The following is a 16,606-nucleotide window of genomic DNA, read 5'->3' on the forward strand; positions in this document are numbered from 1 at the left end:
GAAAGACAGAGTGAGAGACAGAAAGACAGAGAGAGGGAGAGACAGAAAGACAGAGAGAGGGAGAGACAGAAAGACAGAGACAGAAAGACAGAGAGAGGGAGAGACAGACAGCGAGTGAAAATAAACCCACATCAGCTAGAGACCCCAGTGAAGGACAATGATCCATAGCGAGTGGAACAGCAGGAGCCTCAATCAGGACTGAGCTGTCAACTCGCTGAAATTATGTTCCTGACACACAACCCACTGCCTGTCATGGCAGACACTCAAATTAAAAAATGGAAATGTTGCCCTAGTTTTATGTAGCTGAACATCATGCTACAATTAAATAGGTTAAATAATCACAATTTTTAATGTATTTAATTTATTTATCTATTTTTGTTTTCTCAAATGTTCTTTAGATCACAAGGGCATGGGAGGGCCCTTAAATCCAGAAAATTTGCTAGTCCAGAAGTTGCTTGGTCTTTTAGCACTTGTGTGTGTGTGTGTGTGTGTGTGTGTGTGTGTGTGTGTGTGTGTGTGTGTGCATGTATAAAATCCATGAACATGCATCCTATAAACAAATCAAGATGATAACATGACATTGTTTCACAGAAAAATCACACTTTCTAGAACAGTATTACCACATCCAAATGAGAATACATCAAAGAGCAGATCCAGGATTTCCAGAAAGGGGGTTTGCACATTGTCTTTTATGTTAATCCCTCTCTGGCTTCTACAAAAATGCTTTTAACTTCTGAATTAACATATAATGGAATGTATACATAATCTGTATCTAAGTCTCCTCACCAGGAAGTTGGACCAAGGCCATGGTTCATTAAATTCCATGCTACATAGTCCTCTGTAAAGGGGATTAGCCTCCTGATGAGGGAGTTTATCACAAACAGAATCATTGAATCGCAAATAATCACCAGCCAATCAATCTCTTGCCCCCAAGTCTCTTTTGCAGGAGACCAAAGGCTCCCAGACAACTGGATATTGCCACTGGACAGGCCCACAGATCACTCAGGGAAAAAAAATACTGTGTTGTTGTCTAGGAAGTGTTAGTGTGGGGCATTGTACGATGAGGTGGTCAGTGTCTTCTGTGTTGATACTAAGCTGGATGGTGTCCTGAATGCAAGTGTGCCAGAGTGGTTCTTACTAACTTGAGAGGGATTTTCCTGTGGGGGTGATATCTGGGGGTTCGTGGTGAATTATTGAGTTTAGAGTTGTCTTGAAGAGTGAGTTTGGCGACCTGTGTGTGTGTGTGTGTGTTTTTGTGTGGATGTATTGCATGGTACAGGTGGAGAGTTGCTGTTTTTTATCAGCTGGTAGTACATATGCATTTCCCTGTATCTTACCTAAGATAAGAGGGAAACAAGGGTGGATGGGAGTGGGTATGTGCCTTTGACTTGGCTATTTCCCATATATGGGGAAAGAAGTCTTTGGTATATAAATAGATAAACAGAGTGCTTGTGCGATATAATGTGATGGGTGAGTGGGGTTGAGGGTTGAAAGCTTGATACACTGCCAGAGACCTTCAATTAGCCTCAAGAACCCATGCTGGGACTCAAGCCAGATGCTGCATACTCCCCACCTCCACACTGAGAGGCTGGTACTACAATAGTAATACAAATTATGATGATGATTGATGATTTCTGGCTGAGTGGGTTAGTGTTGCTACTTGTGGTGGAGGTTGAGCCAATGGCAGTTCCAACCCTGCCACCAACAAGTTGGACCAAAGGTATAGATTCATTGAATTCCATGCTAAAAAGTCCTCTGTAAGGGGCACCATCCTAGTCTCCTGAGAGTTTGCGATTTAAAACCAAATCATCACATAAATCATAAATCAAGGAGGAAACACGTGATAAATGAAAAATTCATCAACAATCCCTAATTGAGAGGGTTTCAGATCCTCCCCTCCTGGATCTGCCCTTAACACGAGGAGCCTTGACAACTAGTATGACAAACACAAAGTAAATGTCATAGTCTGCACACATTCACGAAGCCTGTGATAATCAGCTCTAAAAAATGACCTGATGCAATGTTTCCATATAAGCAATATTCAAAACAATACATTTTTTGTAATTTTGGCACAAAATGCATGTGAAAAAAAAAAAAAAAATGGAATGCATAAAGGAAAATGGGGAAAACCATTAGATACCATTAGTCTAATATGATAGTTTGGCAGAAGCATTTCCCTTTACAAAAATAGGTTAATTATATCTTTTAGTTATTACATTAAACAAGTATGAGCCAGGTTTCATACAGTAATGTTCCATATGAAATCTCTATAGAATATATATGTGCTGGTATTTACAATCCTCACGATGGGTCATCCAAGAATTTGTCTAGGTCAGTAGTATCTTGGTCAAGTTCAACTTCTTCAAGCTGCACACTAGTATTACCCTCCTGAGATTCTCGCTCTGGGAGGGGAAAAAAAAAAAAAAAAAAATTAAATCACACAATGTTTCACAATAAAGAGTATATATGGAAATCAGCTTTGACTTTTGAATCTAGGAATTTTATTAAGAAGTTCAGGAGAATTATATGAGAGGAGAAAGTTGAAATTAAATTTGAATAAAAGTAAGTATCCACAAAAATATATGGCACTGTAAGGCAAATTAATTAGGTACATACATATACCAAAAAAGCCTTTGGTATACATATGTATTTAAAGGCAAATTAATTAGGTAAACCTAATTCAATAAATACATACATATACCAAAGGCTTTTTCCGCTTTACATAGGCACGAGAATCCACTCCCACCCATTCCATCCCCACATACTCAACTCCATTTATCCCCCTCCCTCGCTCTTATCTTGGCTCCTCCTGGATGACGGGTCATCTCTGCATCTCGCCTACTGCCCTGGGTCAGAAGCAGTGTTGCAAGACACAGCACATCCACAGCAAGGTCGCTTCATTAAATTGGCAACCCCCCCTCTCTGTCTCCTCATACAGAAAAAGAGATGGGAAGAAATCCCTTTGGGCTGCATCAAATTATTTTTTCACACACACTCCCTCACCCTCATCCCCCACCCACTCCTTTTCATACATCACAGCATCATCCATACACAACCATTCTCCATTCACCCCCATCTTCCGATTTCTCCTGTCCTTCCTCAACATTCATCCCTTCTTTCTCAATGCCCTTTTTACACCATCCATCCATCTCATCCTTGGTCACTCCCTTCATGTTGACTACTCCTACCTCTACCTTCCACACCTCTTTCACTAATCTTTCTTCACACATTCTTTCCATGTGTCCAAACCATCTCAATACTCTTCATCAACCCTATTTCTCAACTCCCTTTTCACTCCTATTCTCTTCCTCACCTCCTTGTTTCTCACTCTATCCAGCATAGTAACCCCTATCACACTTCTCAGGAATGTCATCTCAAACATATTCAAACTCCTCCTCTCAATTCAAAAAATACATCTCAGGCACCTCATCTCAAACACAAACTACTCCTCTCAATTCAATACATGCACACACAAAAATAAAGATGCAGCTTTGCATGAAAGGCAATGATTAAAAAATTTACTATTTATATTTCCAATAATTTTGAAATTTACTGTAACCTACTTGCAATGTGCCCATGTTCTTTGAAGTCTTGCATGTCTGAATGAAACTGCTGCTGAAACACTTGTTCTCTTTCCAATTTATCTTGGGCTTGTCTCTTCTCCAGATTCTTGACTTTTTGTTTATATGCTTCCATCAACTCGGCTAAAGGGAGGAGAATCTATACATGTATACATGCATACAATGTACGGGGTGGTCTACATAAGTGGGAGAAAAAAAAAAAAAAAAAAAAAAAAAAAAAAAAAAAAAAATCATGACTGTTTTTCTATTAGATCCAATAAAGCTTTTATATGATATACATGCACTCTCATTTTTTTTCATATAAATTGTTTCTAAAAATTCCACTAGGTTTAAGTTATGAAATTGCACTTACATTGGTCACCCTGTATATATATCTATATCTAGGCTTAATGGTATTTATACTTTGACCTGACCATTCCTATCATATGGGAGGAAATGGCCTTTGAATACTATTTATATAGCAAGACTTCTTCTCCTTGTACAGGAGGTAGCCACATATATACATTAACAACTTAAACCATACCTTATATACATAAACAACTTAAACCATACCTTTTATTGCATTTAACCTGTGATTATCTTTCTCTCTTCTAAGGGCGAGGTTGAGGCGCAAATCAAGTGTTTTCTCTTGCAGCTCTAATTCCTCCTGCACATCCTGCAAACCAAGCAAGCCTCCTTCTACATCTTCAAAAAGGCCTCGCATAGAACCTGAGAAACAACATTTACATCAGCTTATTAATAACAGTTTTCCAAAGAATTACATTTACAATATGTATACACAAAATTTATGCATTGCATTTGACCCGGGAAGTGGGCAGGAGACAGAGATGATCCTTCATCCATGAGGAACAAAGATAAAAGGGAAACAAGGGTGGTGGATGGGAGTGGGAGTAGCCTTCTGACTTGGCTATCTCCCTTACAAGGGGAAGGAAGCCCATGGCATATAGATAGAATATACAAAATCCATTCAACAAGACACAGTATCTCCAGAGTAAGGCCAAACAGCTAAAGTTGGTTTACCCCCCTGCTTTATTACATGATGATCTCCCTCCTCCTCATTCATTTGAGAAAATACAAAACAGGAAAAAAAGAAGAAAAAAATCTCTAGGGGCATAAACATGTTTAAAATCAGAAATTAAAAATCAACTCATGAAATGTACCTATAGTAGCTAACATTGAATGTAGTTGTGCCATAATATTGGGAAGGTGAGCAAGTAGTGTATGAAGTTCAGCCACCTGACCATGCTGTAATTCACACTTGTTGGCTGCTGCTGTAATCCCTGCATCCACTTCCTGAAAAGTGTGAAGAAACTAAGTACATAACATGAATTCAATTGGCACACTATGTAAAGTTATTCCTTAGTATTTGAGGTTGTCAAATTTTCATGTTACCAACAGAAAACCCCAAAACTGTATTAAAGCAAGGAGAAATGTGAAAATGCAATGAAATTGCATACCACCTGCCATGCCACCTAGGCCATGAACCCCCCTCCCCCACCTCCACATTCCCACGCTGGGACTCTCGGTTATTGCTGACAACACTTGTACATTCATGATTGTTTATCATCTTACTCCATGTCCTAATATTGTGTGTAAATGAGGTTCTATTTTTTCTGTGGCCTCTTGGCATATATCCCTTGCTGGCTTTCTGAACAGTCATTGCTATTTCTTCCACTTCTCTGTTGTGGAATGGAAACAGACCTATAGCAAATGCCTCCAAGTGCTTTGCAATTTCTTCTACTGTATATATATTGGAGAATTGGAGGTGTGACCTCATGAACATTGCTCCTTTCCTGTATACTACGATTAGGTAAATACATAATTTGTGTCTGGAGGGAAGGTAAGCACATTGTTAACTCTGGTAAAGTTGTTTGTTGGACATGGTGAGGAAGTTGTCCGGTGAGGTGGTTGCTAAAACTGAAAGTTTTGACTGGGAAGCTGTTCTACTGTTTAGTTTCTTCTTCAATCTAGTGTTTGTATGTTTAGCCAGACTATGTGTTATACATATGTATCACCTCTCTGCAATGAAAGCCTCCCACAAGCACTATGCTAGGATGTTGTAAAGATTGGCAACCTCAGAAATGTGCTGGTAAATATGAATTACCCCAAGTGACATTCACTTGATTAAAGTTAGGTTAGGTTAGGTTAAGCTTAAGGTCAGACAAAAGAAAGAAAAAAAAAAAAAAACAGTATTCTGGGGTTGCAGATCCTTACAACAACAGTTTTCTTTTGGAGGAAAGATATGTTTGAGGGAATTTCCTGGTACTCTGCTTCATTCCAAACCCTCATCTTATTTACGTAATCGAGCTCACCTAATCGAGAAATGGTGAGGAAGCAAGACACATAACTTCTTCTTGTGATTCCCACCTTTGGGACTTGTTAGACAGTTATTGGACCAGTCTTATGTGTCTGTCATTGTGAGTTTTAAAAGAGGCTAATGAGGGTGCAGTCACTATACTCTCTGGGAGTCCGCTCCAAAAGTTTACCTTTCTCGTGGCAAACCAATTACCTTTCATGTTTATTCTCCAGTGCGTATGTTTAGACAACTTAAGTGAGTGACCCCTTAAGTTACTTGTGTTGGGGGTGAAGAACTTGGTGAAGGGGACATTGTCAATGCCATGAAGCAACTTGTATACCTGTATTAGGTCCCCCTTGTCCTCCTATCCTGGAGGGTCTGAAGCCCCAATTGCTGGCACTTATCTGCGTATTCCAGAATGGATAGTTCTCATACCAATTTGGTGGCCCTCCTCTGCACTTTCTCTAGGGTCTGAATATCTTTCACCAAGTATGGAGATCATGCTTGGACCCCATAATCGAGGATTGGCCTGACCAAAGAAAGATAGTGGCACCATGATTTCTTTATTGAGGATGGTGAAATTTCTCTTTATGATGCAAAGGTGACTGTTTGCCTTGGCAGCAACCATTGCTACATGAGCAGACAATTTAGGTCAATCCATATCACTATTCCTAGGTCCTTATCTTGTGCCAATTTGTTTAGTACTGAACCCTAAGTTGTTAGTCCGCCTGCATCAATTTGCATTTGTCTGTATTAAATGTTTGTAGCCACTTGTCACTCCATGTATCCAGGTGCTCCATATCCCTCTGCAGTGCCTCGACATCCTCTTCCAATGAAATGGTGTTGTAGATTTTTACATCATCCACAAATAGGCTTACTGAAGACTCCAGATTGCTGACCAAGTTGTTGATGTACACCAGGAAGAGATAGTGGCCCCAACACACTACCCTCAGGGACACCACTCATGACTGGTAACCATCCTGATGTTGAGCCTTGGATTGATACTTGATGCATTTTCCCTGATAGGAAACCCTTAATTCACTGGAGCAATTTACCTTTAATTCCTGTTGCTTGTAAATTGATCAATAATCTTCCATGTGGTACTCTGTCCAACACACTCACAATATAGATAATTAACATCTACACTGTCAACAGTATTAACCCCTTACCCGACAAGGACGAGTAAACTTGTCTTCACCCAATTTTTCTTTTTCAGAGTGCAGCAAGTAAACTCGTCCAAACATTATGTTTCAAAAACAGACACAGACAAGTATAATAGTTGAATTAGGGCCATTCTCAGCAGTCAATGAATATACACGGTGAATCGTACGTCTGGTAGCTATGTCTCTTCCGCTTTGGGATGCATTTGTTAGTGATAAGGTATCAGTCAAATGAAGCAGACTCATTGCTTTTGCGCACATACATTCGCTTGTTTTTTTTTTATGAATTATGCCCAGATGTTGAGCTCAGAAGATGAGAATGAATATGAAGCTTCAATTAGAAGCTTGGATACATCAGATGAGAGTGCAAGTTCATCTGATGATGGCTATTCTCTCTCAAGTGAGGAGGAGGAGGATTTACAACATTGGTGTCGACATGATGTGTTGGAACAAAACATGCTTTCTCCACCACTATGCTTCCCATTTACTGGAAATTATCAATTGTAGAATAAGATATAAAAAAGAGTAAAATGTGTAATTTCCATTTGCTTTTGATCCTAAAGTTGGGAAAAAGACAATAAAAAAGGGAAGACGAGTTATTTTGTTTTTGCCGTAAATGGTATCTTCAAAATAAAATTTCAAGTAAAATATTGGTAATAGATAAAAATAAAAGTTATTTCAATAATCAGTATGAGAAATACTATAAAAAAGCAATAAAAAAATATTTGTCTTAAAATTAAACATTTCCTCAAAATAAGTTGCAACCCAGGTAAGGGAATAAGATTGTCCAAGTAGCACAGCATGTTGGTGAAAGAGTTCCTCTTTTCCCTGAACCCATGCTATGTATCTGTGATCAAGTTGTTTAACAATTACTTCCAGAATGATACTCTCCAACAGTATATATTGTTTCTTTTGTCATAATTAGAGATGTTATAGAATTTGAGTAAGTTAGTCTGTAAGAATGTTTCCGTCTGAGTCCATGCTGGCTATCATTTATCAAACAGTTACTTTTTAAATGATGTTTGATAGCACCTCTTATGATAGTTTCCATCATTTTTCCTATGCCTGTAGTTATTTGGTTTCTTTTTGTCATCTTTTCTGAATATGGGAGTAATGATAGCTTCCATTCTCTTGGGATATCTCCGGATATGATAGATTTCTTGAAAATAATTTCTAATGGAACAACAATCTCACTTTTCATTTTCTTTAAGATTCTTGGATGCCAACCATCAGGCCCTGGTGTTTTACTAACTTTCGAGTTTGCTATACACCTTTTAATTTTTTCTTTTGTTATATTTACTGCAGTAAGTTCACCACTTCACGATTGGTCCTACTGAAAATCATGTCGAGTCTTGATGGGTTATCCAACTCTCTCAGGTGGTCCACTCCCATATATTCTGTGTCCAAAAATTGTCACTTACCTCCAGGAAGTTATTTGTTTGATCATAACCTTGAGAACCATCCAAGATTGCTACTCCTCCCCCTGGTGAATTTTGTATATTTCTATCCTTTCTCACCACAGTATATCTGTTTGTATTATAGAGATTCATACTTAACATATGGTTGGTTTTAGTTTCTGTCAGGAAAACAATATCTGGGTTTTCCCTATGCAACAGTTCTTCTAATTCTGCAACCTTGTTACTTACACCATCTAGATTTATATAAATGCACTTGAGGATCTGGTGTGACTGGTTCTTTGGGCGTTTACCTGTATTTTTTGTCGAAATAATTTTTGCCTTGTACTCCCCTTCAGCACTCTTCTAACCTCCTTTTTACTAAAGACTATTATCTACTGGCAGGCATCCTCTTCTTCTTTCTTTCTCTTTTCAGCCAGGGCAAGTAGTCTCTTTCTTTCATCCCTTTCCTCCTTTGACCTGTCTGAAGATTTGTGCTTGCCTAACCATCGGGTCGTCAGACTTCTGGATGTTCGGTGCAGCCCTAGCCACTCTGCCTACAGTTTCAGGCATTCCGAAACATACCCTGAGGAGTCTTGGTTTTCCAGTCTCACCTAGTCGTATCTTCATTGTTTTAGTTGCCCCTCTCCAGCTTCATATGTTTTGAAAAAAGATTATTTAAAAACTGCAGGTCTCCAGGCTTACCTACATCCAGGTCATCTGTGTCTGGCTCTGTGACACCAGCTATGAAGAAATTTCTAGCCCTGAATTCCTTGTCCTTTTCTTCTTCAATTGCTGTTTTGATCTCCAGTTTCCCACTATCTTTATCAGCTAAATCTAATCTGTTTTTGGCCTCTAATTTATCTAGCCGAGTCATATTTTCCTTAATTGTATGTGTATTAGCATCTACTTGCTCCTTCAGAGGCCTCAAATTATTAATCAAATGACAAACAATTTCATCACAACTTCATAATGTGTCACAGAACTTGGTTTGGTGTCCAAGTTCAGACTTTGGCCTCAGCATAAAAAAAAAATTCTCAGATTTGAAATGTACCCAAAACTTGCAACAGTCACAATGTATACCACTGTCTACGTATTTATTACAATGACCACACAACTCCGACTTCTTCCTCTCTGCTTCTTTGCTTACACTAGATGCCAGTGTCATCATACTTACCCCTTATTTACCTCAGCCTATTTATAACTCATCCTTATGAACAGACACTAGACTTACTGGCATAACAACTGACAAGCCTTACTTGTATTCCCCATTTATCTTTAGATTAGGTAAGTAAAGTGTCCTTTCCACCAGAAAAGTTACAGCAAAATTGCAAGGGCATCATACATATGTCTGTGTTCCACCGTCACTCATATTCAGATGTTCTATATGATGACTATGTAACCGTTGCTACCCACTGCTCAGTGTTGCTTGCCACGATGCTTCAACCTAACAAAATTTATTTTTGCTCTTCAATCATTCATTCTCATACCTAAGGTGGCACCTCTACATTGCTCCCTAACCCATGACATTTCTTGCAAATGCTACTCCTAATAAACCCTTTGCCTCAACCTCAATTTACATGATGCACAAACACACAATCTTTCAAAAACATGTACAGGATGACTTGGAAGAAATAATTTGTATATAATTCTCTATACATGTACTTACCCCTGCTGTTTCTGCATTTTGTTCTGCCATATGATGCATGGTAGCCCATTGCATCTGGTACATGTTGAGAAGGTCTGAACCCGCATCTACATCAACACGAGCTCCACTAGTTTGTGCTTGGCTCCGTTCACTGACTGAAAGTCGCTGCAAACTATAAAAATAAATAAATAAATAAATAATTAATGGAAAATATAGACTGTGTACTACCAATCAAGGGTAGAGGTTGGGAGTGGAATGAGTGGAAGTGGGTGCATGCCTATGACTTGGCTACCTCTCTTATAAGGGTGAAGAAGCCCTTAGTTTATGGATAGACTACCTTGTAGCATGAGGTCTTACCAAAGGCTGAATAATGTCTGGTACTATCAACAACAAAATCTTCAAAGGCAATACTTTAATTGTGGGTTAATTGATAATAATGTATAATGTCCATTCCAAAGCTAAATAAATATATGATGCATAAGCTAGAACAAAAAATGTAAGGCATCACTATATACAGTAGTACTTGTTGGTGGGGACATTGTACAGATCAGCAACCCTACAGTTCCCATGTAAAGATAAGATATTCCACATATTAGCTTGTAGAGCAGCAATTCCAGAAACAAGATTGTAAATATAAATCTCTCCATCAGTGACAATTATTTAATTAAGGATATGTAAATAACACGGTTAAGTTGGGTTAGCATGTAAAGACTGGCCATCCTCAGAATGAGGCACCCCAAATATTGAGTTGTAAAGACAAACAACCCTCAGGTACTATGGGGTTGCGAATCTTCTGCTGCTGGTTTAACTTTAGTGACAAAGGGTTATGATAATGGGTCAGATATCAACTGCCCTCTTGGGGTCCTGTCAAAGTTCAGTGTCAAGTCTTTCATGTGAAGATTCAAAGTCGTATATCATAAGTAAGGCTCCAGATTTCTGGGTTCTTTTCTTATGCAAAGGTTTGGTTGTTAATATAACTAGTGGATCTTTTTTTGATTCATGGTCATCATCACATCTCATTTATTGTTAGTTCATCCACATTTGGAATGTGCTGTTTCAGTATGGTCACCAAATCTCGTTAAAGACATTGACAGATTGGAAAAGTGCAACAGCAAGCCACAAAACTGATCCCAAATATCAATGGTAAATTGTATGAAAATTGACTAAAACATATGAATCTGTTTTCCCTAAAAAAGTGTATACTCAGAGGCGACTTGATACATGTTTTTAAGATTCTAATGGGAATTGACATCAATAGTGACAAAATTTTCACACTGAATGAGAATCCAACAAGAAATAATGTTCTCAAACTGTCAGGAAATAGATTTAATTTGGAAGTGGGTAGAAACAACTTTGCCAACCATGTAGTTAATGAATGGAATAAACTTCCTGCAGAGGCAGTGCAACGTAATTCAGTTCGAAGCTTTAAGATTTGTTTTAAACACCTAAGCAAGATGTAATGACTGCCATTTATTTTATATTTGTTTATTACTTGTCTGTTTGTTTACTGGAGGAAGTGGATAGTTTCAGATACTTGGGTGCGAATGTGACAGGAAATGGAGGAGTGGGGGTGGAGGTAGAATGTAGATTGAGAGAAGCGAGTAAATGCCTTGGTGGATTAAAAAGTATAATGAGAAAAAGACATCTGGGAATGGATGCTAAGAGGAGGTTATATGAAGGAGTGATTGTGCCAACAGCAATGTACGGGGCAGAAACATGGAACATGAGAGAGGAAGAGAGGAGTCTGAATGTGTTTGAGATGAAATGTCTGAGAAGTATGATAGGGGTTACTAGGCTAGATAGAGTGAGAAATGAGGAGGTGAGGAGGAGAACAGGGGTGGAAAGGGAGCTGGGAGATAGTGTTGATGAAAGAGAATTAGGATGGTTTGGACACATGGAAAGAATGAGTTAAGAAAGATTAGTAAAAGAAGTGTGGAAGGCGGAGGTGGAAGGAGTGAATATGAGGGGACATCCTAGGATGAGATGGATGGATGGGGTGAAAGGGGCTTTACAAAAGAGAGGAATGTCTGTAGAGGAAGGACGGGAGAAGACAGAAGATAGGGGTGAATGGAGAAGGGTTGTGTATAGATGAGGCTGTGATGCATGAGGGGGAGTGGGTGGGGGATGGGGGGTGAGGAAGTATGTATGAGAACAAATTTGATGCAGCCCGAAGGGATTTCTCTCTGTCTTCTCCTTTCCTGCAAGCTCTACTACTCTCATAAAAACTCTTGACTGCTCTTAACAGCTTTCCTCCTATCCCATATATCTGCAGTACCTCCCACAGTGCCTTCCTGTCTACCCTGTCATAAGCCTTTTCCAGATCCACAAAAGCCCAAAAAACATCCTTACCTTTTCCTATAGCTTTCTCACATATCTGTCTTACCACAAAAACCTGATCTACACATCCCCTACCTGTCCTAAAACCATACTGTTCCTCACCAATTACTCCCTCTGTTCCTCTCCTAGTCCTCTCAATCAAGACCCTCCCATAAGCCTTCCCAACTACACTCAACAAGCTGATCCCTCTGTAACTACTACACTCACACTTGTCCCCCTTTCCTTTGTAAAGCCAAACTATACAGTCCTCTGGCACTCTACCCTCTCTTAACTCTGCTCAGGTAAAGCTTGTTTGGGGAAACGCCTTTGGTAAAGCGGGGTCTGACAGACCCCCCCCCCAAAAAAAAAATACTTCCACTGCATTTAGTGATATAGAAATCAAAACATATGTACTTCAACTTATCTTCTTCTATTTACATGCTTGAAAGTGACTATAATTTTTAGAAATATTTTTTAATGAAAAAGAGGGTACCGGTACTTGACTGAAAACATGAAACGTGAAGTGGTTGGTCATCATCATTTGGTAGAGACCAATGTCCCAACTATCTTTAAGGAAAAACAGAACCAAAACAAATGAATAATAAATGTTTCAAAAAAACATAAAATCTGAAAAAATCGGGGGTAATTTTTTTACCCTCCCCCCCAAAAAATATATAATTTCACTGCACTTAGTGACATAGAAATCAAAACATATGTACTACAACTTATCTTCTTCCATTTACATGCTTGAAAGTGACTATAATTGTTAGAAATATTTTTTTTATATGAAAAAAAAAAAAAAAAAAGTATTGCTGACTTTAGAGGGTACTTGACTGAAAACAGGAAAGTGGTTAGTCATCCTTATTTTGTAGAGACCAATGTCCCAACTATCTTAGGGAAAAGCAGATCCACAACAAATGAATAATAAATGTGTTTCATAAACCATAAAATCTGAAAAAATCGGAGGTAATTATTTTGACTTTGTGATACTGAAGAATCTAATTGCAGTCATTGCAGATGGGGGTTGAATGTTCCTGACACACTGGTCTTTTGCAGTGTAGGTAAAAGTTACCCAGAATAACGACAAACAGATAATAAAAAAAAAAAAAAAAAATGATAATGAACTATGATTCCCTAGTCAACACAATTATAATGCATTCCAAATGATACCATCACCATCGAAAACAAACAAAATTGAAACAAAGCTAAGTGAAATTCAACATATCAGTCATAAAAAAATGATAAAAAAGAAGAAATTATTATTTACCCATAAATATAAATTATAAAACATTTATATGATACGAAAAAACCTCAGGTAAAGTGGGGTCTGACAAACCCCACGCTACTCACACCTCAGGTAAAGTGGGGTCTGATGGGCCCAAAAGCTCTATAAAGCTTATATAGAGCAAGATTCAGGAATGACCCTATCACCCCCTTAAACTACTCCACTCGTCAAGAAGGTATAGGGGAGAACATATCTATATGCAATATATTAGTATATTAAAGGTAAAAAACAAAAAAGCATGGGGTCTGTCTGACCCCACTTTACCTAAGAAGGGTTAAACAAACCTAAGAAGGGTTAAACAAACATTAAATAACCTCATCAGCCAGTCTACCATAACTGTACCTCCTTTCTTCAGACATTCTGCATGGCATCCATCCAACCCAGGTGCCTTGCCTGCTCTCATCATCTTAACAGCTGCTTTCACTTCATCCTTCCCTATTTCTCCTCCATTTTCCTCACTCATCACTCCCATTTTCTTAGCACTTCCCACTGCAACTACCTTTCCCTCCCTATCCTCCTTCACATTTAGCAACTCCCTAAAATATTCTGCCCACCTTCCTCTCACTATCTTCTCTTCCATTATCATCTCTCCATCTGCACCTTTTCTTCTCTACTTGATTCACCTCCTCTTCCTCTTTTAATTTCCTTCCAAAACATCTTTTTATCTCTTTCAAAATTTTCTGTCATACTCTTTCCCCATTTCATATCTGTTGCCATGCATGACTATATCCAATGCAGTCAGTCTTCCACAATGTGCTGGTTAGTATGGGATGAAGTGTTACATCCTGGGGACAGTTATAGGTCTAGGTCCTGGTGTGGTGGCATCTATGCTATGGGACCACCCTCCCCAACCCCAAGAGTTGGGGGGGACCAAACCTCCACAGAAAGCCTTTGACCCTATGGGTGGTACAGATCTCTGGGAGCATCTTTGGTCAACAGGGCAAGTACTGCTATTCTATAGTTGCTATGCTATGTTATCATCAGGTCATTGTATATGTGAGCACTTTCTTGTTATGCTATAGGTCTGATGTAGGATGTCAATTAATATAGGTGAGAATATTGCTCCTTGGGGGGCTCCATTGACCAGTCTTTAGTCAGAAATTCGGTTGCATAGTATTACCCTGCACAGTCCATCTGCTCTGAATTTTTTGTAATTTCTTGTCATTATTGTGGATGTCTGCCTCTGTGATCTTTTCTGGATTACATCTGAGAAATTTATTAAATACCTCATCTATGTTTACTGCCACTATAATTGTTCTCTCTGGTGATGCTTTCTTGTTATGTAATGTTTGTAAGACACAGGCAAATTAGTTATGTTTCTGAAATTAGTTTTTCTATCAGCTCAGACAAGAACATAAGAATGAAGGAAATTGTAAGGGCTACACTGGGCAGCTCCATGTCCATTACCACATTACCATTAACCACATAGCTGGAACTTTGTTGTACAGCCAGGTATGGTTGAACTATCAGTCCAGGCAATTATTGCTTCAAAATTGAGGCATTTCAGATGGATGTCTGAAGTCTTGCAGGGCCTTTTGTCGACGAGTTTTTAATTTTCTTTACTGCTCTTTCCACATATTTTTTGAAAAGGAGGGGAGGGTGGTATCTGTGTCTAGTTTTATTTTCCAGACCTCTTTGTTTGTTCTCTTTTCCTATTTTCCAGAGTTGTGGGTTCTGAACTTGTTTTAAGGAAATTCTGTTCTGGCAAAGGTATTTTGATTTGAAGTTGCTCAAACTGCATCATGGGTTAGGGATGTATTAATCTTTATTGTTTTGTGTTTTTTGTAGTTCTCCACACATGTTTACTTGTATTTCCATCTATTGTACTGATACATCAGTATTTGTGTGGTCCCCACTCAGGGGAAAAATATCAGCAAAATTAACAGAATACAAAGAGCAGCAACCAAAATGAGTCCCTGGTTTGCAAATAAGACTTTGGAGAGAGACTGGAATGATGCACTGGTCTGGGCATAGTTGAAGGTTCACTGATAGAGGGGTTCTCTTCCAGTATCATGCAAACATTCTTTTCACTGCTTTCTTTTTTGCATTTGGAAGGTCTATTTTTTCTATGGAATGGTTATGTTGGTAAGATTATATTAAGTTAAGAGCTACTGAACAATGTAAGTTTCATGTTATAAATATCTGTGAGTGATTCTGGAATTTTACTGCTTGGGGGAACTTGACTATGGTGTTCATGTCACAGAAGGGGGTGGAAAAATTTAACAGATTTGGGATAGGAGGGCACCATGAAGTCATTAACTCAGGTTGAAAAAGTCTGTGTTTCTGAAGGTTATGTCTTATGAAGAAATTCAGTTTTCCACAAAGATGGACATATTCCTGGAATAGGTAGAGCTGATATAGCCCAAGCTAGAACTTTCCAGGAATTTAAAATGACTGACGTCTGTAACTTTTAATTTTCCATACTGATGTGTAAACTCCTAGAAAGAATACCCTTACAGACGAAATAGTAAAGCTGAATCCATACACGAATTTAAAAATGAATTATGACAATTGGAGAATTGGAGACACCCTGTAAGCATATCTCTCTTTCTGTATGCTATTAGTTAGATACTAATTCACTGCGGTTGTGTTCCCCCATATAATACAGTTGTCTGGAGGTGTCCAGTTCAAAATGTCAAGAATGTAGTAACAGCGAATGGGTTAATATGAGCCTCAGACGTTTTGTATAAATAAAGCTTGTATCAAACCATGACTATTACTGGTGTCATCTCTAGTTGTAATATTTTGAGTAAGAACTTACCTAGCAGTTATTCCATCCTGAACAGATTGTATGTTTTTCCTCAATGACTCGAACATCTTTCCTTTAATTCACGCTTGTCGTTTTACTGTATTTCTGTAGTATTTTTCTTTCGTTCTGTAAATCGATGTTCGGCCAATGCGATCTCCCTAATTAGGAATTGATTGT

At 38.5% G+C, this 16,606-nt stretch overlaps 1 protein-coding gene across 1 annotated transcript; it reads right to left on the bottom strand.

Moving 5' to 3' along the window:
• Nucleotides 1–344: 344 nt before the first annotated feature.
• On the bottom strand, nt 345–16,583 carry Dysb (dystrobrevin binding protein dysbindin). The gene is made up of 6 exons (XM_076188931.1): nt 16,442–16,583; nt 10,101–10,251; nt 4,742–4,874; nt 4,134–4,289; nt 3,564–3,704; nt 345–2,402 (listed from the first exon to the last, which is right to left on the bottom strand). Exons 1-6 carry the CDS (start codon nt 16,495–16,497, stop codon nt 2,302–2,304), a joined length of 738 nt encoding a protein of 245 aa, XP_076045046.1. The 5' UTR covers nt 16,498–16,583; the 3' UTR covers nt 345–2,301.
• Nucleotides 16,584–16,606: the final 23 nt, after the last annotated feature.

Source organism: Oratosquilla oratoria, chromosome 8, assembly GCF_046742065.1.
Source record: "Oratosquilla oratoria isolate Oo_2021 chromosome 8, ASM4674206v1, whole genome shotgun sequence".
Lineage (NCBI taxonomy): Eukaryota > Metazoa > Arthropoda > Malacostraca > Stomatopoda > Squillidae > Oratosquilla > Oratosquilla oratoria.

Excerpts from the sequence above, each read along its gene's own strand:
- Dysb (XM_076188931.1), bottom strand. The coding sequence starts at position 16,497 with ATGTTCGAGTCATTGAGGAAAAACATACAATCTGTTCAGGATGGAATA. Across the intron at positions 4,875-10,100 it reads AAAATGCAGAAACAGCAGGG|GAAGTGGATGCAGGGATTAC; the intron begins GTAAGTACATGT and ends CACACTTTTCAG. Across the intron at positions 4,290-4,741 it reads TTCAATGTTAGCTACTATAG|GTTCTATGCGAGGCCTTTTT; the intron begins GTACATTTCATG and ends GTTGTTTCTCAG.